General features: G+C 52.6%; 1 protein-coding gene and 1 long non-coding RNA gene across 10 annotated transcripts in view; both read right to left on the bottom strand.

Moving 5' to 3' along the window:
• Positions 1–12,233, bottom strand: part of LOC309637236 — a 49,580-nt gene extending 37,347 nt beyond the window's left edge. Inside the window, exon 1 of the long non-coding RNA XR_014250452.1 lies at positions 11,866–12,233. This is a non-coding gene — a long non-coding RNA (uncharacterized lncRNA). The remainder of the gene's footprint in view (positions 1–11,865) is intronic.
• A 1,640-nt stretch (positions 12,234–13,873) lies between these two features.
• Positions 13,874–21,390, bottom strand: part of PDE2A (phosphodiesterase 2A) — a 92,041-nt gene continuing 84,524 nt past the window's right edge. For all 9 annotated transcript variants that reach the window (XM_082478165.1, XM_082478167.1, XM_082478164.1 and 6 more), the window contains 12 exons: positions 20,680–20,757; positions 19,682–19,804; positions 19,152–19,222; positions 18,749–18,871; positions 18,335–18,422; positions 18,055–18,102; positions 16,953–17,027; positions 16,684–16,783; positions 16,314–16,426; positions 15,887–15,925; positions 15,644–15,750; positions 13,874–15,299 (listed from right to left, as the gene is read on the bottom strand). In XM_082478165.1, the coding sequence (XP_082334291.1) occupies positions 15,089–15,299; positions 15,644–15,750; positions 15,887–15,925; positions 16,314–16,426; positions 16,684–16,783; positions 16,953–17,027; positions 18,055–18,102; positions 18,335–18,422; positions 18,749–18,871; positions 19,152–19,222; positions 19,682–19,804; positions 20,680–20,757 (1,176 nt within the window). In that variant the 3' untranslated portion in view covers positions 13,874–15,088. The remainder of the gene's footprint in view (positions 15,300–15,643; positions 15,751–15,886; positions 15,926–16,313; positions 16,427–16,683; positions 16,784–16,952; positions 17,028–18,054; positions 18,103–18,334; positions 18,423–18,748; positions 18,872–19,151; positions 19,223–19,681; positions 19,805–20,679; positions 20,758–21,390) is intronic.

Genomic DNA, 21,390 nt, shown 5'->3' with positions numbered 1-21,390 from the left:
ATACAGAGGGTTGTTGTTCTTCAATTCAGCTCCTGGTTCTGTGGGGGAGACTTGGAAACAAGAGATGTAGCCTCTGTTCTTAAAGTGTTTATAGTCAAGTGGGAGGCAGTCTGATGAAATACCACACTGAACAGCATGCAGTCAAGAGCTGGATTTTATAAAGCTTGGAGGAGAGGAGGCTCAGCAAAGGGGAAGTGGCTCAGAAGAGGAAGGTTTCCTGGAGGTTGAGGGGCTTGAGCCTCAGAAGATGAATGGGATTTGGTGACATATCATTAGCGCATCCATGACTTCTGCCATGGGGCCTGAGGATGCTGTAGTAGGTAACCTGCTGACAAGCCTCCAGGGCGCAGTAGAGACTCATTAAGTCTTGATGCCCTTCTGATTCTCCATACCAGGTGGTTTAGGAAGATGTTTTTCTCCCTCTCAGATTCATTTATTCAACACATAATTATTGAGCCTTTACTGTGGATGAGGAACAGCCTCAGGTGCTACGGATACAACTGTGAGCAGCACACACGCATTACCTGACCTTGGAGAGCTTCTGTTCCAATGAGGGAGACAGGTGACAAATGAAAGGAAAACTCAGGGCTGGAGGGGGCAGGATTAACAAACTCAGCCCTGGGCAGCTCCCTTTAGGCCTCTGCCTTCCCAGATTGGTTACACATCTGGGTTCTTGTGGCCCAAGTGACTCATTAGCCAGCCCTGCTTCCTGGCGGGAGTACAGGCCTGGGAGGACACCCGCCAAGGGTGCTGTGCTCAGCCTCGGTGCCCAGGCCAACCCCGTGTTGCTGCAGCCTGCAAGCCACTGCCATCCCTTTCTTTTCTTTTCTTTTCTTTTTTTTTTTGCCAGAACTATCTTATTTATTATAAAGATACACTGTGAAGAACAGACCTGACTGTATACTGAAGCCTGGAATGGTACATGTCAAAATGTACAGTACTATACGTAAAAGTGCCATTCCTTTCTGCCCAGCCAGGCTAATCACCCTGCACCACCGCCCCACCTCCCTTTCTGCATCACATGTACAGCGTGTGCAGAAGCTCAACTTCATACTCTCTCATTCTTCCTGACGGGCTGTGCCATCGCCCCAGCCAACACACTCTGGCCACACCATCCTGCTCCCTGGGGGAAAGCAGTGAGCTCTCATCCTAAGGGGCCCCTCACTTCCTCCTCTGCCCGGGAAGCCCTCCTCCTCATCCAGAGCTGAGTGATCACACCGTTGATCATCCCAAACTGGGACACAGTGAAGAGGGAAAGGGGGCACCATTGATAATCACAACAGACAACAGGCAAACCAAGGCCTGTGTGGTCTCCTATCCAGAGCCCAACACTAAGGTCTGATGCTCCAGACAGCTTCTTCGTCTGTTACCTCACCATTTCCCAAACTGTGTTCTGTGGAACACCTGGGAGATATCAATAGGGCTTCACAAAAACAAAAAGAAACTAAAAATTCCACATTGAAATGATTTTGAGAAACTCTTGAGTTAACCCAAGATTAATATGTATTGGTAAGAATATTGCATGTCACGTCTCCCAAGCCCACTTGACCATGGAACCCTTCTGCAAAGAGCATCTCATGGAAGAAACATATTTTGAGAAATTCTGTCCTAGGCAAATGGAATTGTTCCCAGAGTCTGTCTTATCTCTGTCCTAGTGTTTAGTATTAAGATATGAACATCAGGATGGAGACAGGCTCATACCCAGCTGGGTGACATTTTGCACCAGGATGCTTTTGGCTGCAAGTGACAGATATCAGTAGATATTGTAGTTTATCACTCTCATAGCAACAACTCCTGAGCTAAGCACTTCCAGCCCAGCCGTCTCCTCAAGGTCTCAGGTGTTTTCCATTTCTTCTCCCTGCCATCTTCAGCATGTCGTTTATTTCGTCTGTGGTCACAGGATGGCTACAGCAACTCCAAGCATAGCATATAGAAACAAAGACATCCAGCAAAGAGGGTGTGTCTTCCCACATATGCCTTTACCATTTATTCTTAGCAAAGAGAAAGTTTTCCAGATGCCCCATCTCTCTCCCTCCCTCCCTCCCTCTCTCCCTCTCTCTCACACACACATGCACACACACACACACAGACACCTGTAGAAGTCTCCTGCTCAGGTCTCAGTGGCTAAGCAGGGTGACCAACCAACCCAGTCTGCCCAGGACTGACGTGTTTCCTGGGAATCAGCACTACTAGTACTAAAACCAGGACATTCCTGGGCAACATGAATGAGTTCATAACTGGGTAGGAATGGACCCTATGACTGCCTAAATCAGTCATTGGATAGGGGAGTGGACTTACCATGATTGGTTTAGACTAATCAGGATTTATACCCTGAGACAAGAGAGGGAGCCAGCTTTCCTGAATGTAGAATGATGAACACTCAAACAAAACCTACTTCCTTACAGTGAGGAAGAGGGGAAAGGCTGTTGGGGAGACAATCAGCAGGGCTGCCTTTTCTCTGAAATGAGATACAGCAATAATTCTCTCCTCATGATGCTGTGGTAAGGATTAGATATTGAACAGAATGACACATGACAGTGCCTTACATAGAGAACCAATAATAGCATCTTTTTATTAAGCACTTACTGTGTGCCAAGCACTGTGCTAAAGGCATTACATGTGTTGTCACCATACCCATACAACATTCTAGGAGATAGGGATGTATTGATGAATCCCATTTTACAGAGGTTCCTGAGACACAAATAGTTTAAGTGACTTGCCTAAGGTCATACAACTAGAAAGCTGTAGAGCCGGGCCTCAAAGCCAAGTCTGTCTAATACCATGATGACCATCTTAATCTCTCTACCCCACCTCCTCGCAGAGTTGTGCACCAAATGTTAATTCCCTTCCCTTTAATCTCCAGCACCTGGCACAGGGCTCAGCATACAGCAAGCACTTTTTGTTTTTGATTGATTGATTGACTGATTGATTGATTTTTGGCTGAGCTGGGTCTTTGTTGCTGCGTGCGGGCTTTCTCTAGTTGCGGCGAGCAGGGGCTACTCTTCGTTGTGGTGCGCAGGCTTCTCATTGCGGTGGCTTCTCTTGATGTGGAGCACAGGCTCTAGGCGCGTGGGCTTCAGTAGTTGTAGCATGTGGGCTTCAGTAGCTGTAGCATGTGGGCTTCAGTAGCTGTGGCTCATGGGCTCTACAGCGCAGGCTCAGTAGTTGTGGCGCATGGGCTTTTTTGCTCCACAGCATGTGGGATCTTCCCGGACCAGGGCTCAAACCCGTGTCCCCTGCATTGGCAGGCGGATTCTTAACCACTGCACCACCAGGGAAGCCCAGCAAGTGCTTATTAAATAACTTTTGAATGAGTAGATGGTAAAAGCTGACATCCCTCAACCATAGGGTTTACAAAGGACTTTTGCCTGAATTTAGGATTTTCTCCTTCAAATCTGGTCCTCTTTCAGGGATCCTTCTCCCAGCAAATGGCACCACCATCTATCTGTTTGCACAGCCAGAAAAGCAGAGTAACCATCAACCCACCTCTCTCCCTCCCACACATCATATCCAACCCATCACCAAGGCTGTCTCTCAAATCTGTGCATTTCTTTCCATCTTCCGTGACCATGACCCGTGTTACTATCACATTCTCACCTGAACCACTGCAAGAGCTCCCTCACTGTTCTGTCCACAGCACTGAAGCCATCCTAAGGGCTCTTACCCGTGCTGCAGCCAGAGTGGGTGTCTCCGTTTCTGACCAGGTAGCCTGCCTACTGAAAACCCTTAATGTTAATTCCTTTGGGGATAAAGCCCAAATTCTCTAACACAGCCTGGCCTCTGCCTGCCTCCTGCGCCTTACACACGGTCCCCTCCTCCTCTCATACTCTCCCAGCCACGCCCTCCACTGACCTTGCTGAAGTTCCTTCTTCTTGTTGTGCTTCCTCCAGCCATGGGGTCTCTCCACACATGCTGTTCCCTCCCCTCTTTGCCTAGTTAACTCTTACCACCTGATGTCTTAGCCCAGCCTCCCTCCTTTTGTTTGTTAAGACTCCGCTAACCACCATGACCAGGTCAAATCCCCCTGTCAAAGGCTCTTGTAGCAACATCTACTTTTCCTTAATGGCCCAGTTGGCATTGTTACAGTTCTACACTTGCTTGTGAGTTTGTTATGTTACCTACTCGGGTCCCTGGACTCTTTAATCAATAGAAATTGATAAGAAGCCAGATGAGGAATTCAAGCAAGGCTTTACTGGGACTTGTGCTGCGGCACAAGGGAATGAAAACAAGTAACAGGTGCCCTTGCTCGCTCCCGAGGAGGGGGTGCTGGTTCCTTACATGGGATGAGGGTAGGGGCGGATTAGTGGGTCAGGCCAGAGGGGTGGCTTAAGTGGTCTGCCCACCCCCTTGGTGGTGCTGTGTGCAGGAATCAGGCGCAGTCCCTGCTTTTGCTCCTGGCACTTCCCAACTGGCAGTTGGTTTGTGGCCTTTTTGTAGCTTGTTGGTCCTAATTGCCTCAACTGTGCATGCGTGTAGTTACTTTTAGTCTTTATGTTTTCTTTGTATTCTGTTGCTTGAAGAGACGTTTATCCAGGTGCAAGCACTGCACTAAATGGTCCCAGGCCCCAGCCTATCTCAGTTTGATTGTTTATCCCTCCACAAGCTTGTTGTCCGGTTTCGTTGATCTCTCTGCAGCCTTTCCAATGCCCAGCCAGGGACAGAACATAGTATGTTTTCAACAAATGTGTGTTTGTTTAATTAATTAACTAGTTGATTAATCAATAAATTAATGTTTCACCCAGGTTACCGTGAGCTCCCTCGGGGCAGGGACCTGCCTTAAATTTTCTGCACCAACACCACCCCCCAGCAGGCAGCACATGACTGGGCCTGGGGAAGTGTGTACTGACCGCTCTGAGTGATGGTGGCCACATGGTTGATGGGGATGAGAGTGTTTGTCAGAAACAACCTGGAAGGGAGTGAGGCAAGCAGGACAGGAAAGGGGAAAGAACTGAGGACAGATGTGGTCTGAGGGGACCCTAGCCTCAGCCTGGTGGGGAAGGAGGGTCTGGAGCATAAATCATGGATTGTATTGCAGAGCTGTCCCATCTTGAGGCAAGACGGCCAGGCTTTTGTGTGTATGTCCCAGATGGTCTTCAGTGATTAGGTGTCCTGCCAGCTGGCCTCAAGACACCAAAGCTGGAAAATGATGGTCAGCTATGTCCCCTCCTCCCTCCAATCCATCTGTGCCCTGTGAGCTGAAGTACCCTGCCCCCTGCCTCACCCACTGTGTTGTTTCCTTGGGCTGCTGTAACAAAATACCGCAAACTGGGAGGCTTCGAACAAAAGAAATGTATTCTCTCAGGGCTCTGGAGGATAGAAGTCTGAAATCACAGGGTTGGCAGGACTCTCTGAAGGCTCTAGGGGAGGTTCTTCCTTGACCCTCTCTTAGCTTCTATGGTTGCTGGCAATCCTTGGCGTTGTTTGGCTATGGCAGCATCACTCCAATCTCTGCCTCTGTTTTCACATGGCCTTTTTCCTGTGTGTCTCTATGTCCAAATTTCCTTCTTCTCATAAGGACCTCAACTTAATGACATCTGCAAAGACCCTATCTCCAAATAAGGTCATATTCACAGGTATTGAGGGATGGGATGGGACTTGACTATATCTTTTTTTTTTATATATACACAGATCCACTCTTTCTTTCTTTCTTTCTCTCTTTCTTTCTTTATGGCTGTGTTGGGTCTTCGTTTCTGTGCGAGGGCTTTCTCTAGTTGTGGCAAGCGGGGGCCACTCTTCATCGTGGTGCGTGGGCCTCTCACCATCATGGCCTCTCTTGCTGCAGAGCACAGGTTCCAGACACGCAGGCTCAGTAATTGTGGCTCATGGGCCCAGCCGCTCCGCGGCATGTGGGATCCTCCCAGACCAGGGCTCGAACCCGTGTCCCCTGCATTGGCAGGCAGACTCTCAACCACTGCGCCACCAGGGAAGCCCCTGAATATATCTTTTTAAAAAATATTTATTTTTCTTTCTTTCTTTGGCTGCATTGGGTCTTAGTTGCGGCACGCGGGATCTTTGTTGAGGCACGTGGGATCTTTCTCTGTGGCAGCCGGGCTTCTCTCTAGTTGTGGCGCACAGGCTCCAGAGCGCGTGGTCTCTGTAGTTTGCAGCACGCGGGCTTAGTTGCTCTGCGGCATGTGGGATCTTAGTTCCCCGATCAGGGATCGAACCTGTGTCCCCTGCATTGGAAGGCAGATTCTTTACCACTGGACCACCAGGGAAGTCCAGGGCCTTGAATATATCTTTTGGGGGACACAATTCAATACACTAACCCAGAATGCCACAGTTACCTCTTTCAAACTCTTTTGAACCTGCCCTTTCTGTATCTGAGACTGAAGCCTTCTTCCTGGGACCACTCCCCTGACCTCTCAGCTTTTGCCAAAAATGAAGTAATGCTCCTCATTCCCAGAAATGCACCCTGATAGAGCCCTGCAATTCCACAGCTGGCAGCTTTGACAGTGGCCAAAGGCTCTCCTGCCTTTTCTCATTTAATCCTCAAAACAGCCTCAAGAAGATTTACCATTCTTCCCATTTTATAGACGAGGAAATTGAGACTCAGGGAAGGTAAGTGCCTCACACACAGTCTCACAGCAGGGAACAGGCAGAGCAGAGACTTGATCCAGGTCTGCCTGACGGCAGACACCACATCCTTCACCACCGCACTCTACCGCCTAGCTGCTTCCCTTGGTGGTACATCTGCCAGCCGCCAAGAGGGTCCAGGTAAACCCATCCGGCAACTTAGAAGAGTGTCATGAGAAAACTGCTAAGAGATAAGAGAGAACACAGAATTGGGGGCCTGGGTTTGGTTGTTAAGAGGACCTAGGGATAAGGAGTCACAGGTCACATGAAGAGATGAAAACAAGATGTAGTTTGGGGTGACATTTCTTTAGGGAGGAATTTTCCATTGGTGATAGTTTTAAATTCATTTGATGATTGATATAATATAAATTCAGTTATTTTTCTCTGTCCTACTTTTATAGGCCTACTCCTGGTGAATATCCTTTCGCATCCTGGAGCCTGCCGGTGTTCTGGAAGCCAGTTTGTTTTGATTGATGTTCAGCGCTGGTCACGCAAGCCTGATTCCACTGTGAACATGATTTCCTCTGATGGGAGGCCTGACTTTGTCACGCAGGCATGGTTTTACTGAGAAGACTATTTTCTTCTGTTGAATGTGGTAACTCTTACACGTCCATGATCACTACTGAGATACCCCTCAGGATATGCAGGTCAGCCCCAGACCCCTCAGAGGATGCAGTCACTTCGGTTGGATTTATAATGCCTAACACTTCACTTAAGCAGTCAATAAATTTTCTGAGTGCCTACTCTGTTTTTGGCTCTGTGTTGGGTACTAGTCACTCCCCTCAGGGAGCTCACATTTTATTGGGGGAGATGGATAATCACAACTAATGAGATCAGTGCTTCAAGAGAACTGTCAGTTGAGGTTCTTGGTTGTCTACACCACAATCCATACAGGTTTAAACAGAAGGAGAAGAGAATCAGGCTCAGTGCTACACAGTTAAAGGTCAGGGCCAGAGCATCAGCCCAAACACCCATCCACATCAGGGGAATTTTCTAGTGGAAATATCACCAGCCTGCCATCTGTTGCTTGGCACCTATGTGAGGTGATGGCTATTAAAAACTCCTCCACGGATGCCCCTAGACCACCCAGACACCCCCATCACAGATGCCTTCCAGGTGATCTTATCTACCTGCATGCAGACATCAGTGCCCATAATTTCCTTCCACCTCCATGTCTTATCAGGAACACCTTGTGAATTCCCTGGCAGTCCAGTGGTTAGGACTCTGTGCTTTCACTGCCGAGGGCCCGGGTTCAATCCATGTTCAGGGAACTAAGATCCCACAAGCCACACAGCGTGGCCAAAAAAAAAGAGAAAGGAACACCTTCTATATGGAACCCAGGTTACACATGAAACCCACGTGGAATGTGGGAAATGTTACTTTAGTTTTCCAGCTTCTATAACACAGGAAAGCAATCCAGAAGGGACTGGGCAACTGGATGTTTGTATCTGAAATTCAGAAAAGATATACAGACCAGTGAGCTGGGACAGATCACAGAGTGTTCGCCCAGGTGCAAAGATTGGTGAGAATGGTGACTCAGACCAGGTACAAGGGTGCTTCCATTTTGATTCACCACTGAAACAGCAAATGAGCTGACAGAGATAGAGATAGAAGTGTGACAGTTGCTCCCTGATGCCTTCCTACCTCCACATACAGGTGCACTCGAAGCCTAATGGTCAAAGCAAAGAGTAAGAAACCTGCCAGGGCAGGGGAACCATGGCTGCCTGCTGGCCCTTCTTTATTCTGTTGGGCTAGAACTCAGCACTCAGGGATCTACTTACTATCATGAAGGGAATTCCCTTAGATGGTAAATCCAGACTCCTATTCTGATATGTAGAAGTTCTAAACAATTAAATACTGAACTGTTCTGCATTAAAATGTGTTGACTAAGAGGCAAAATTTAGAGAGACAGAGAGAAAGTAGTTTTTCCCTCTTATCAGCCAATCGACAAATGGTGGAAAGTCTTGATTCCAGGTAGGGATGTCTGGTCAGGGACAGATCCTCAGTTATAGATCAGGAGCTAAGGAGAGAGACCACCACTGGTGACCCTTCTCTCCTAAGGAGAGGTGTGAATTTGAACCCCAAGGATGAGAATCTAGTGGTTGATTAAAAATATTTTCCCCACCTCTGCATCATTATTTCTTTCTTGTTATCCCAGGATTTCAGTAAAATTTTGTAGAATGTTCTTAGCATGCATTGAATTATGAGAAATGACTTATCTACACTTGATGAAGATTGAATTGAGGGGAGGGAAAATCATCACAGATTCAAGACACATTATGATTCTAAAGCAGGCTAAATACAAAGAAAACCATATCTAAGCATATTGCAATAAAACTGCTGAAAACCACAAACAAAGATAAAATCTCAAAAGCAGCCAGCGAAAGAGATGCATTACTTTTGAAGGCACAATAAAAAGACTGATAGCTGACTTCTCATCAGAAACAATGAAAGTCAACAAGAGAATAGAACGTTATCTTCAAAGTGCTACAAGAAAATACTTCCCTAACCTAGAATTCAATAGCTGCAAAAACATCCTTCAAGAATAAAGGAAAAACAAAGACATTTTCAAACTAACAAAAACCAGGGTAGTTCATCATCAGCAGACCTGCTATAAAAGGAATACTGAAAGAGTGTTCATAGATAAAAAGGAATGGTCCTAGATGGAAGCTAGAAGATATACATCAACAATAGAAGTAAAGATATTCATACAATGGAATATGCAAAATATATACATATACAAGAATAGTCATGTGGTCATTGTTTCTAATAGCCAAAACATTAATATCCAAATGTCTGTCAACATTCCTACATGGTGTACTATATTGCAATTAAAGCTATAAAATAGACTTACACTCCCATCAAAGATGGAGTAATAAAGACCAAATTTACCCTCCTACTTGAAATAACAACAACAAAACTCGACAAAATGTATGAAATAAAGGTTTTCAAGGCATTGGTTATCAGGCAATGTTTGGGATCTTAAGAGGCAGAGAACACATGTAAACCCTACCATTGCCCACACTGCCTGGAGAGAGTTTCCAGGCCACCACGCAGGCAGGATGAACCAGGTGAAGCCTGGAAGTCCCCCTGAGTTGAGGAGATGGAGCTGTGAGTCTGAAGAGGCTAGTTGGCTAGAGTTTACAGGGCAGAGTGCCAGAGATGAAAGAGCTGCAGAGAGAGAGAATTCTGGAGATTTTCAGAGGGTCTCCCTCATTGTTCAGCTGAGTTTTGACCAATGCATGCATTGGAGTCCTGACTCTGCCACTTTCTGTCAATCAACACGCTTGTTTTGAGCACCTACTATGTGCCAAACACTGAGGAGGGATGTGGGAAACCAGAGCTGAGGCAGATCTGTTCCTGCCCTTACCAGGCTCCCAGTCTAACGGAGGAGAGAAACCACATGCACCCAGCAGGCACACACCACCTGAGGAGTCTAAGCTGAGAGCCAGAGGAATGGTTCAGGGCAGATGTGAAGAGAAAAGAGGGTCCACTGTTCTAGCCCACACCATCCCCTCCCGACCCTGATCCCAGCACTGCGTGGATGTGGGGACATAGTGATGTGGGAGACAATAGACCAGCTCCCCAGGTCTAGCCTGCAGTGTGAGTTCCAGGTGGGACCTGAGGAAGCAAAGACTGCCATCCCTGGGAAAGGGGGAGAACCTTGGGCCAGGAAGTGGGAGCTGGTGCCCATCCCTGCTCTGCCTCTAGATCTTTGTGCAGACTTTCCGGGTCTCAGTTTCCTCATCTGACCCTGGGGAGGCTAAGCTCCTTTTACTCTGAAGGAGGTTCCCACCAGCTGAGCTTCTGGGCCTCAGTTTCTCTTGACCACATAGGGGACAATAATCCCTGTTCATCCTTGGGAGAGCCTCCCAATCAAGAGATCGTTCTTTTCCTCCAGTTACTGCCAAGAGGAGATGAAGAAGCCCCAGGAGTTTGTGCAGAAGTGAGGGGACAGGCAATGATTGACTGTCCAAGGCAACAAGGGTGAGGCAAGTGCTTTCTGCTGACCCAGCATCTCGCTTATATCTCTCCCCAACTCCCCCCACCCCACTGCACCCCAGACTATTTTTGTTAGTTCCTGGAATTCCATGCTTCCCGCTTCCCGCTCAGTCCTATGGTTTCTCCAGGGATGATTTAGGAATGGACAGTGGCAGCCATCTTGTCAGGAAGTTGCAACACCTCCGTTCTCACATCTACCCTGCCAGTCTTCAGACTTGAGGGTGTACTTCACATCCTGTACGGACCCATCCTATTATGCCCTCAGAGAACAATCTGGCTGTGCCGTCTCTGAGCAGATTTCACTCACACAAACTCCCTGGAACACGGTGGCCTCCCAGCATACCCTCCTGTACCCTGAAGGCCTTGCCTTCCAGAGAACTCATCACCCCAGTGAGAGAGTGGACAGGAGTGAGGTTAGCCCCCATCACACCCCTCTCCCTCACATGCCCTTCTCAGACCGCCAGAGAGGTCAGGACAGCAAGGGTTGGGCGCCACCTGGTGGCCACGAGCTGCACTACAGGCCACCATCCTCTTCACCCCTTTTCTCGTGCCCCACCCTCCCTGGCAACTCGGGCACACAGAGCTGATCCCAGACCCTTCTCTGGGGCCCCAGCCAACTTGCTCACCACCCCTACCCACCACAGTCCTGCGGAGGCAGATGGAGACTCTGCCCTCCTGAATCTCCTTCCTCTATCTCAGAGAAAGAGCCCTTGGAGAGGAGTCAGGCTCACACACCAACCTTGGCCGATTACTTAACCTCCTGAACCTCAAGCTTCTTGGCTACAGAATGAGATAATAGTATCTACGCCACAGAATCGTGAGGTTTCTGCCCTGCAAACCGGTTCATCTGTACCGGTTTGCAGGGCAGAAATAGAGACACAGATGTAAAGAACAAACGTATGGACACCAAGGGGGGAAAGTGGCGGGGGGCGGGGGGGGGCGTGGTGGTGTGATGAATTGGGAGATTGGGATTGACATGTATACACTAATATGTATAAAAAGGATGACTAATAAGAACCTGCTGTATAAAAAAAATTAATTAAATTTAAAAAAAAAAAGAATCGTGAGGTTTCGTGACGTTTCATGTAAAATGAAACCATTAAGTTGGGACAGCAGGGCAGCTACTTGAAGCCCTGGGGCCAAGCCTTGGGTTCTCTGACCTGGTGAGGGCTGCCCGTGGCTCTGCAGATGCGTGGCCCTCCTCCCATCTGTCTTCCCACCCCTCCTCCCGCCCCCTCCCCTGGCAGCCCCAAACAGCTGCCCCGCCCATCTTCCCAGGGAGCTCACCTCCAGCTAGAGGCTCCGCCCAACACTTGGTGGCCGGTGAAGGTGGTGCTGAAAATCTGCCCAGGGCTGTTCATGAGCCGGTTCATTTTCCAGCTCATTTTCCAGGGCACTTGCCAGTCCGCCCCCCGCCCCCGCCCCCATCCAACTGGTCACAAATTCTGTCAGTCCAATGCGTCTTGAATTCCTCCTCCCTCGCCTCGCCCAGGGCACGGAGCATCGCCCTAGAATGATCCCTGCCCAACCTCTCCCGCCCAGTCCTTGCTCTGCCCTCCTGCTGGAGCTTCTAAAATGCTTGTCTGAGCCACTCCCCACTGAAAACCTTTCCCTGGCTCCCCACTGCCCACAAAATCAAGCTGAACTCCACAGCCTGGCTTTCATGGCCCTCCCTGATCTGGCCTTAGTTCCCCCTCCAACTCTCCACTCCCCGTGTGCCAGCCACTCCACTCCCCTCCTCCGTGCATTTGTAGGAGCAGTTCCTTCTCCCAGGAGTGCCCAACCCCCTTTGCCCGCAGGAAAACGCCTGCTCATCTTCCAAACCTTGCTGTTCTTCTCAGGCCCCTGCCTGGGACCACCGGTATCATGGCCTGTGTCTCCCCCACCAGGCTGTTAGACCCTCCAGACCAGGGACAAGGATGAATTTAGCTCTGGGCCTCAGCATAGGGTCCCGAGTGCATGAGGAAATATTTGTGAGTTTTTCAATTTGGTGGCAAGGAGGGAGGGCCTCGAACGGGATTAAATGTCCTCAAGGGAGTGCTGGGCTGGAGACAGCAGATGCAAGGGAGGGGGAGTAAGGCCCAGGGGTGGGTACCCAGGTTGTGCTTCCACTTTGCCCAAAGGCTTTGCCAAAGGCTTGTGGAAGAGGACACACACACACACACATTCGGGGTTGGGGGTCACAGGTAGAGGAGCACCTATGTCAGCCCGCACCGACGCTGGCATCAGCTGGGCACCATTAGAATAGTCCTCCCGTGTCAGCCTTGGGCCACGAACTCGTTCATCCCCACCTGGGGGCCCACTGGTCAGCCTGGGTCCTGTGCTGTGAGAGGGCAGACAGACTGGGGGAGCCCAAAGCAGGGGCTGGGCTGGGGAGGGGCCTGGACCCCATGGCCCCAAGGGGAGGCTAGAGCCCTGGGACCATTCAGCCCAGAGGAGCAGATTCCAAAGCATGACAGACTGTGGGGCAGAAGAAGCAGACAGGCTCTGTGGTCCCAAAGGCATGGCTGGCACCCTGGGGCCATTGTGGGTGGTCTCAAGATGCTCCTGTCCATCTCCTCCCAGCCCTCCCTCTCCTAGGAAAGGAGAGCCCAGTGCTCAGTCCCTTAACATGCCAACCTTTACTGATCTGGGAGAGATGAACAGGGATAGAAGATGGGAGGGGTATAGGCAGGTGGGGAGTGGGGTATGGAGACTGTGCCAGTCAGAGCCTCCTCATGGTCCCCAATCTGGGACCTGCCCCTCTCTGTCTGTGCAGAAGCAAACACTCTCACAGCCAGGAGAGCAGGGAACCCACCCCGCAGACACAACCCAGGGCTGTATCTGAGGTAGAGTCAGACTCAAGGGTACCCCTCTGGCTGGATTTACAGGGACACAGACAGGCATCCCCGTGGCTAGGAGGGGGTTCAGAGGCCCAGGCCTTGGCTGTATGGGCACTCATGACTAAGGAAGGCCAGCAGACAGAGGGTCTAGGAGAAGCACCAGGTCACCTCCTCTAGGCAGCCTCCTTGATTGCTTCAGCCCCTCAATTCTCCCTTTCCAGTCCACAATTGCTGCCCCATGCTCAGGCCTCTGTATCTGCCATCCACACCTAAGTCCCCACTATCTGTCACAGGACTGGTCCGGGGATACCCCAACAGGTCTAGGACTCCCCCAGAAGAGGGGCTAGGCAGCAGAGGTGGGAGCTCCAGTAGCCTGAGAGTTCTAAAAGGCATTTGCCTCCCGCAGGGCTGTTTCCCCACCCCCCACTCCAACCCCACCGTACAAAGTCTGCAAACAGCCCTGTGGGGGAGGGTTGGTAGAAAGAAATAGATTTATTCTCATGTACAAAGCGGTCAGCCCACGGGACCATATACAACAGTTGCACAGAGTCCTAGAAAAACGCATCTCTCTAAAGGCAGCTCAGAATAGGTAAGGCAGGTGGCCCCCTCCTCCCAGCCCACAACGTGTACTGAACAAAACAGAGAAAGGAGGAACCTGCGGCCGGGATGACCCCAGAGGCCCGGCCCTATGGGGCCTCCCAAGCCCCGGAGTACAGGTGGATATGGCCTTGAAGAGGAGACAAGCCCTACCAGGGCTGAGGCCAGGTTCCCCTCTGGCTGCAGGAATGCAGGAGGGGCTCGGGCTAAGGGGGTACACTCAGGGGGCCACTGAGGGACTCAGTGTCGGCTCTCTGCCCCAGGGGGCCAGGGACACTCCATGGCCTCTCCTGGGACTCCACAGAGCTATGGGGACTTTGATATAAAAGGGGTCTTAGAGAATGGATTGTCTCACTCTCCTGTTTCGTCCAGAGAGGGGAAGGGACTTGCCCAGGGACAGCCAGGATGAAGCACTGCTGACCCGTGCTGGGCCTGCCTCCCAGCCCAGGGATCCTTCCTGCCCACTGTTCTTATCCTGCTTTCTTCCTGAGCCCCCTCTCCCAGAGCACTGAGCTGCCCCCCTGGCAGCTTCCTTATGGGACCCCTTCATCTCCCCAGGTCCCAGTCTCCACTATAAGTACAGTGGCAGTCCTCAGGGCCACCTGTGGCCCCATGGCTATTTCTAGTCCTCCAGCCAAGCTGATGACCGTCTCTAAGACCAACCCTCTGCCCACTCAGATGTCTCACCTTCTTGCATGAGGATCCTGGGGGGCAGGGGGTGTCCTCAGAGGAAAAGGGCACAGATCTGGTGGGGCAGGAATGGGGCCCAGGAGAAACCATCCAGGCTGCCTCAGAGGAGTGGCCTGAGGGGGTGCCACTTGCCAAGGTGTGGTCAGAGGTGCAGAGCAGGGCGCACTGCTCATTGTCATCCCTGTGCTCTCAGAGGACAAATAACAAAGTCTTGGTGAGGCTGGAAGTCTTCCATTACACAGACGAGAAAGCTGAGACCGGGGAAGGTCAGCCTTGCCCGGGGTCACATGGGAAGTCCTGGTCTAGAATCCAGGACCCGTGGCTCTGGTCCCAGGGCATGTGGCCAGGCCAGTGGAGAGTTGTGGGAGGAGGCCTGGGTGAAGAGGAGTCCCAGGAGGGACTCACTCAGCATCAAGGCTGCAACAGCCATTGATGGGGGCCCCAGCACCATCCAGGTCAGGCACCTCGTACTCCTCGTCCAGGAAGTCCAGCGAGTTGTTGCTCGGGAGGCCGCGGATGGTGAACTTGTGCGACACTTTGGTCCAGTGCTCACGATTAGAGGCCACACGTTCATACAGCTCTGCTGCTTTGGGGAACAGGTCCTGCAGCAGCCTGGAGATGTGCGGGGGCAGGGTTAGAGGTCAGAAATTAGACTGTGAGCAGCAAGAAAGATTAGGGCTGGACCACAGGTAGAACTTCCACAAGAGTATGAGGCGTAGGACTGGAAGCACAGGAGAACATGGCGGTCTCTTTCCATAAGGGACCAAGGATGAAGTGAAGGGCCCATTTAGGGGCAAAGCAGGAGAGGTTGTGCCCAGAGGCAGGGAGTGGATGAGCTGGAGCAGAGCCAGGCCAGCCCAGCACCTGTGTCTGCTGTGACGGCCACAGCCAGCCCCATCCCACCCACCCTGCCGTCCCTGGCTGGGGCCCCCAGCAGGCCCCACGAGCTCGCTCACTTGTAGATGGGCATTGCGATGTGCTCCATGAAGCTGATCTGCAGCTCGGGGATGTAGGCCTTCTCACGGTCCATCATCTCCATCGGCCTGTTGCCCATGGCCTTCTCCTGCAGGCATCAAGTCGTCAGGCCTGGCCCTCTCCTTCCTCCATAAGCACCCGGATCAGGCTAACCCAGCCCCTCCCGGGGCCCAGGCTAGGAACCCTCCCCCAACCTGGACACCCTGCGGTCACTCCCCACATACCAAGTCTCCTTGGGAGAAGAACTCTTTGTAGATCAGCTCCTGAAAGGTCAACACTCTCATTACCTCCTGTGAGTGGGATCCATCCACCCACGCTCCTCCACAGCCCATTCCCAAGGGGGCAAACTGCGGCACTGTGACCTCAGGACCTGCCCTCACCATCCCCGGGCTGGCAGGGGGATGGGCCCCAGATGGGGAGGAGTGGCTGGGTTCTGGTCCACCTTCCACCAGCCACTGATTTGCTATGAGTGACCGCCCAGTGAGTCCATGCCCCTCCCTGAATCTCCCCACCTGTCATCCTGAGGTGGTCCAGGTTTCTGTCTCCCCCACAGGCTGAGCTCAGCACAGGGAGGGTGTTCAGGCTGCAGGAGCCGCACAGAGCCAGGCAGAGAGTACAGCCTGCGCCTTCCCAGGCTGGGGCAGCACTTACTGCAATCTTCCTCGTGGTCTTCCAGCCCTTGGTCTGGTCAGAGAGGTCACAGGAGGTCATAAGGAGGCAGAGAAGGAGGCTGTGATGCTGCTTGTTGGTTCGGTCATAGCCCACTGTTGGGGAGAGAACGGGGTCAAGGAGAGGGCCCCAGCATCCTGGTACCCTCTCTCTGAGGGCAAGGTCCCAGGGCCCATCCCAAAGTGGTCCAGGGAATTCAGCACCCTGGATGGGAGCCAGGGATGTAGGGCTGGGTCTGCCTGGTGGATTGATGCCAGAGAGGGTGGATCTAAACCCCTGGGGATGCTCTCCAGGAGAATCCCCCTCTTGGTGGTCCCTCCCCAACCCTGAGGCCTGGGCTAAAGGCAGGCACCTTCAGCCATCTTTTGGAGATCCTTGAAGATGCGGAGGTGGTGGGCCAGGTCTGTGGCCAAGATGATGTCCCGCATCAGGTCCAGCATGCGCTGATAGTCCTGGGCCAGGGCCGGGGGTTGGGGAGGGTGTCAGGGCCTCTGGCCAGACACCCCACCCTCGCCCCCAGACCTCAGGAACCTCCATCCCTCAGCTTCACTCCTTCTCCCATCTCAGACCAGCTCCCAGCTCCCACTCCCTCACCCCCAACCCCACCCCCGGCCTCATCACCTTCCGGGAGAAGTGGTCAAAGATGTTGCAACCATGGGTGTTGAGGATGGCGATGGCCTGAGCGAAGTGGTGCCTCTGTGGGGAGAGGAGTGATGGGGGTCCAGCTGGGGTGGGGGGCTTCCCTCCTCACTGACCCCAAGAGAGGCAGCAGGCCTGACCCAGCCCCGGCCCCCAAGGTGAGCTGAGCAGGCAGAACTGGGGAGTCGGGGGGGGGCCCGTTCCCTTTCTGGGCTCTGTTTCAACCCTCTATGTGACCCGGGGCAAGTCCCTGGCCACCTCTGAGCCTTGGATTCCTCAGCTGTCACATGGAGGGACACAACAAGGTAAGCTCTGAGGGCCTCTCAAGCTGGAACGATTCTGAAATGATCCCTCGGAGTCCTGGACACTAATTCATGCAGCCAGCATTTGTGTGCTGACAAGGAAGGGCGGTGAGGCGAGGGCAGGGCCCCTGTCTCCAGATGCTGAAGGGCTGTCACTCAGAGGAGGGGCAGGTAAGCCCAGGGCATGGAGGGCAGAAGCAGGGCTGCCACCAGGCCTCCCAGGAGGAAGTGAGCCCCTCGTCTCTGGGGGTGTGCAAGCGGGAGCAGCTCTGGAGGGGGGCTGCGGGGGCCGTGTGGGGCAAGGCGAGCTTGGAAGTTTGACTCCCACTGTGCCAAGCCCTGTGCCAGGTGCAGGGAACTCAGAGATGTCCCCGATTCTGTCCCTGCCCCCAGGAGCTCCCATTGGGGGTGTGCAGACCCACATCAGTCTAAGGCAAAGCTGAGTATGATGGGAGTGAAGCCCGTGCCAGGCTGGGCGGGGAGGGGGTTTCATAGGGTGTCCCCAGACATGCAGAGAGAAACATGCTAAATCCAAGTCCTCCCTTGGCAAACCTGGGCTCAGGCGGAACCTGCTGCCTGCTTCGTACCCCCAGCCACAACTGCACCCCTCCAAGCCCATCCAGGAACAAGAGCCAGACGTGCCCTGTGGGTGGCTGCAGTTCTCATAGCCTGTCTGAGGAGCAGGGCTTGGGAGGGGGAGGAGCTGGGCCACAGTCTAACTTTTTAAGTCACTGGCCTTAAGGGGACAGTGGGAACGGGGATATTGGGCAGAATGGTGGTACCTCCATGACAGAACCTTCTGAGCTGTAGAGCGCGGCCAGCACAGATTTCTGGAAAAGCCCGAGAAAACCCCATCACTCCTCACATCCAGAGGCAAGTGCTGCCATATTAGACTCAGAATTGCCCTGCTCCTCCCGCCATCTCCCAAAGCCTAGGAGAGCCTCCTCCCATCTCTAAACTGGCTCCTGGTCTCACCAACTCCCGCCTCTCCTCAGGCTGGAAGGGGGGAGACTCCCAGACACCTCGGGGAGGGTGCCCACTGTGACGAGGGCAGGGTCTCACCGAGGCCACCTGGAAGGAGTTGTTTGTGCCTCTGTGGTCCAGGTCGTGACACATGCAGGAAATAAACAAGGCAAAGATCTCCATGTCCCTGGTTGGGAGGAGACAGAGGACAAGGAGGTCAGCCACTGTTGCCTCTCCACACTTCCAAAGGAGGGCCAGCTGGATGAGATGTCCAGGATAAGGGGAATAGCTCAGTGGTTGAGTATTTGACTGCAGATGTCCAGGAACCACCTCGACAGGAGCTCAGGACACCTGGGTCCCCTTCTTGGAAAGGGGCCTTGTACCTTTCTAACTGGGCTGTTAAGAGGGTCCCGTGAGGCAGTGTGTGTAAAGCCTGCCACACAGGAGGTGCTGCCCTGTCCCAGGGAAGGGGACCCCACCAGCTACCAGATGGGGGGAAGTGCAGTCACTCACTCGAGGTAGTTGGCGAGCTCCAGGTTCTTGTAGAGCAGATAGCAGAAGTGGGAGACAGAAAAGGCGTGCATCCAGTTGTGGTAGGGGGGATCCCGGTAGCCCTTCTTCACCATCAAACAGAACCTGGGGGAGGGGAGAGGGCAGCACAGGGGCCTCAGGTTCTCCTCCTCCAGGAAACCCTCCAGGCTCTGCCCTGCCCCATTCCTTTCCTATGCTCATGGTCCCAGTGTCTGTGAATTGCTTCTCACTCACAGATCCTCCCGACCCTCACAAGAGTGGGCCTCCCCTAGTCATCCTCAGAGAGTCCTTCCCAGAGTGCGGGGGGCAATGGATGTGAGAGTAGACTTAGGAGGGAGGCAGAGACGGGGCTGCCTGCACGGAGGGGAGGGCTGGGGACACACACCGGGCCAGCGTCGGGCAGTCAATTTTGTAGTTATTGATGAAATTCATGTCCTGCAGCATGCTGAGGATGGCCTGGAGAGAGTGGAAGGGAGGGATCAGAGGCATCGTCAGTTTCAAGATGGGCCGCCCCGCCCCCAGCCTTGGCCCTTCTTGGAGCCTCCAAAACTTTGGAGTCTTGGAACTTTAGATCTAAACTAGAGAACTATAAAATGGTAGAGCCAAGCATTCTCAGAGCCATGAACTTAGAAATATGACATCTAAGAACTCTTGGAACCAAGTTCACACAAAATCTTAGAAAAACAGGGAGGGAGGTGCCAATCCTGAGGCCATCGCTGGTTCCAGCCCAGCCCCTGGCCCCTGGGCAGGCCCTGCGGCCCATGCTGGCAGACCACATGACCCCTCCATCTCTGAGGAGACTCCATAGCCTTCTTTGATGGTTCTGTCTTGCCAGGAAGTTCCTATGCACATCTAACTTCAACCTCCGGCCGTACACTCTCCACCTCCACATTCAAGTGGGACAGGCCAGCTCACCATGGAGGTGTCATCCTCGGGCAGAGAGCGAGGAGTGTAGGTGAAACAGGCAAAACTGGAGTCAATGGCAGCCACAGGCTGGATCCCATCATGGAGAAGTTTGGTGTATTCATCATCAGAGACCTAGAGGGAACCAGCCGGGGTATTAGAAGACGGCCTCCACCCAATCCAATGTCTTCAACCTCAAATTCCCACAGTGGCAGGGACCTCCCACTCAGAATGCACCCCAGTTGGGCCATCCACTCCGTGGGTTATCACTGGGCAGGAGAACACCACCCTCCCCTCACTATCCTGCAGCCCACCTACTATGCCTCCTTTCCTGTGACCACCCTCATCTGTAACAGCCTATCCTTGTCAAAGACAGAGAACTCCTCTTCATGACAGCATGGGTAGCCTTTCATAGACAATAAATTAAAGATTCCTTCTTTTGGGAGGACCATCCCAGAGTCTAACCTCAATCCTTCCTGCTACAGCTTTGACCGTAGCCACAAAGTCTGTGAGACTTTGGTTTAGACACAGATGAGAGGAATGTTCAAATGAACAATGACCACCACATACTCTGAATTAAAGTCTGGGACAGATTTTCTAACACAAGGTCTGGGAATGGGACTGCCCAGGACTGCATGACCACTGTATTTAAGGGATCTGTCAGAAGGGCCCTGGGTGGGCTTCCCAGCCTTCAGTAATTCCCAGGATGGGAATTATCCCTGGACATTGGGAACACCTGGCTGAACCAATTCTTCCCTGGGCTAAGTCCTGCTGCCAGCCTTGGGGCTGAACCAGAAACTGCTTTGAAGGCAGGCTGCCCCGAAGGAAAGCGGCAGAGCAAAAGGCGAGGCATTGCTCTGGGTCTATCTTCTTATATTCAAGAGAGGATGATCAGAAAGCCCAGCCTGTCTTGGGCGCCTGAGGATTTGGGGAGGCGGGGGAGGAACAGGTGGGCTACAGGGGACCCTGGGGCCCTGACAAGGAAGGCAGGAGCTCCGTGCAGGGCTCACCTTCATGTGGTACATCATCATCTCGTTGGCTAGGTGGCTGCGATACTGGGCCTCATTCACTTTCTTGTATAGGAGGGACTGGGGGGAGAGAGGGAAAGATGGGGCTCAGGCAAGGTGGCTGTGAAATCTCAGAATGTCCAGGACTGGGACAAAGGGATCAGATAGAACCCCTGCCCCCTTCCTGTCCCATGCTGGGCCCACTCTGAGCCTTCAAGCTCCAGTCCAGAGTAGGGAGCCCCCTCCAACTTTCATCCAGACCTCCCCTTGCTCCTCCTTCCCAGTGCCTCTTAGCACTTGAGCTGGCACTTTGCACACTCTCCTGAGCTTGCCCCAGGCTTCAGTGATGGAACCTGAGGCCCACAACAGAGAGACAGAAGCAAGGAAGGGGGAACAGCGCTGGGGGCCTAGGGGTTGGATTCCTGGGCCAGAGCTCCCAGCTCTGGACAATGAGACCCAACATATCCCAAAAAGAATAACCAGGAGCTTGGGTTGAGGTTGCTTCCAGAGAACGGAGGGAAATAAAACAGATCTCCCATAGTCCTGGGAGGCTAACTGTACAGGACAGGAAGTAGTATCTCCGATTTTCTGATGGGAAACTGAGGCCAGAGGTGACCAGTAGGTACTGAAGATTGCACAGCAACCCAGCAGCAGGGCTCTGAGCCCCAGGGCAGGGCACGGACCCGTCTGGACAGAGCAAGGAGAGCCAATGTG

The sequence above is a fragment of the Balaenoptera physalus genome (genome assembly GCF_965194825.1).
Source record: "Balaenoptera physalus genome assembly, chromosome: 10".
NCBI lineage: Eukaryota > Metazoa > Chordata > Mammalia > Artiodactyla > Balaenopteridae > Balaenoptera > Balaenoptera physalus.
Note: the sequence above shows the minus strand (reverse complement) of the source record. Positions and strands in the feature narration are given on the sequence as shown.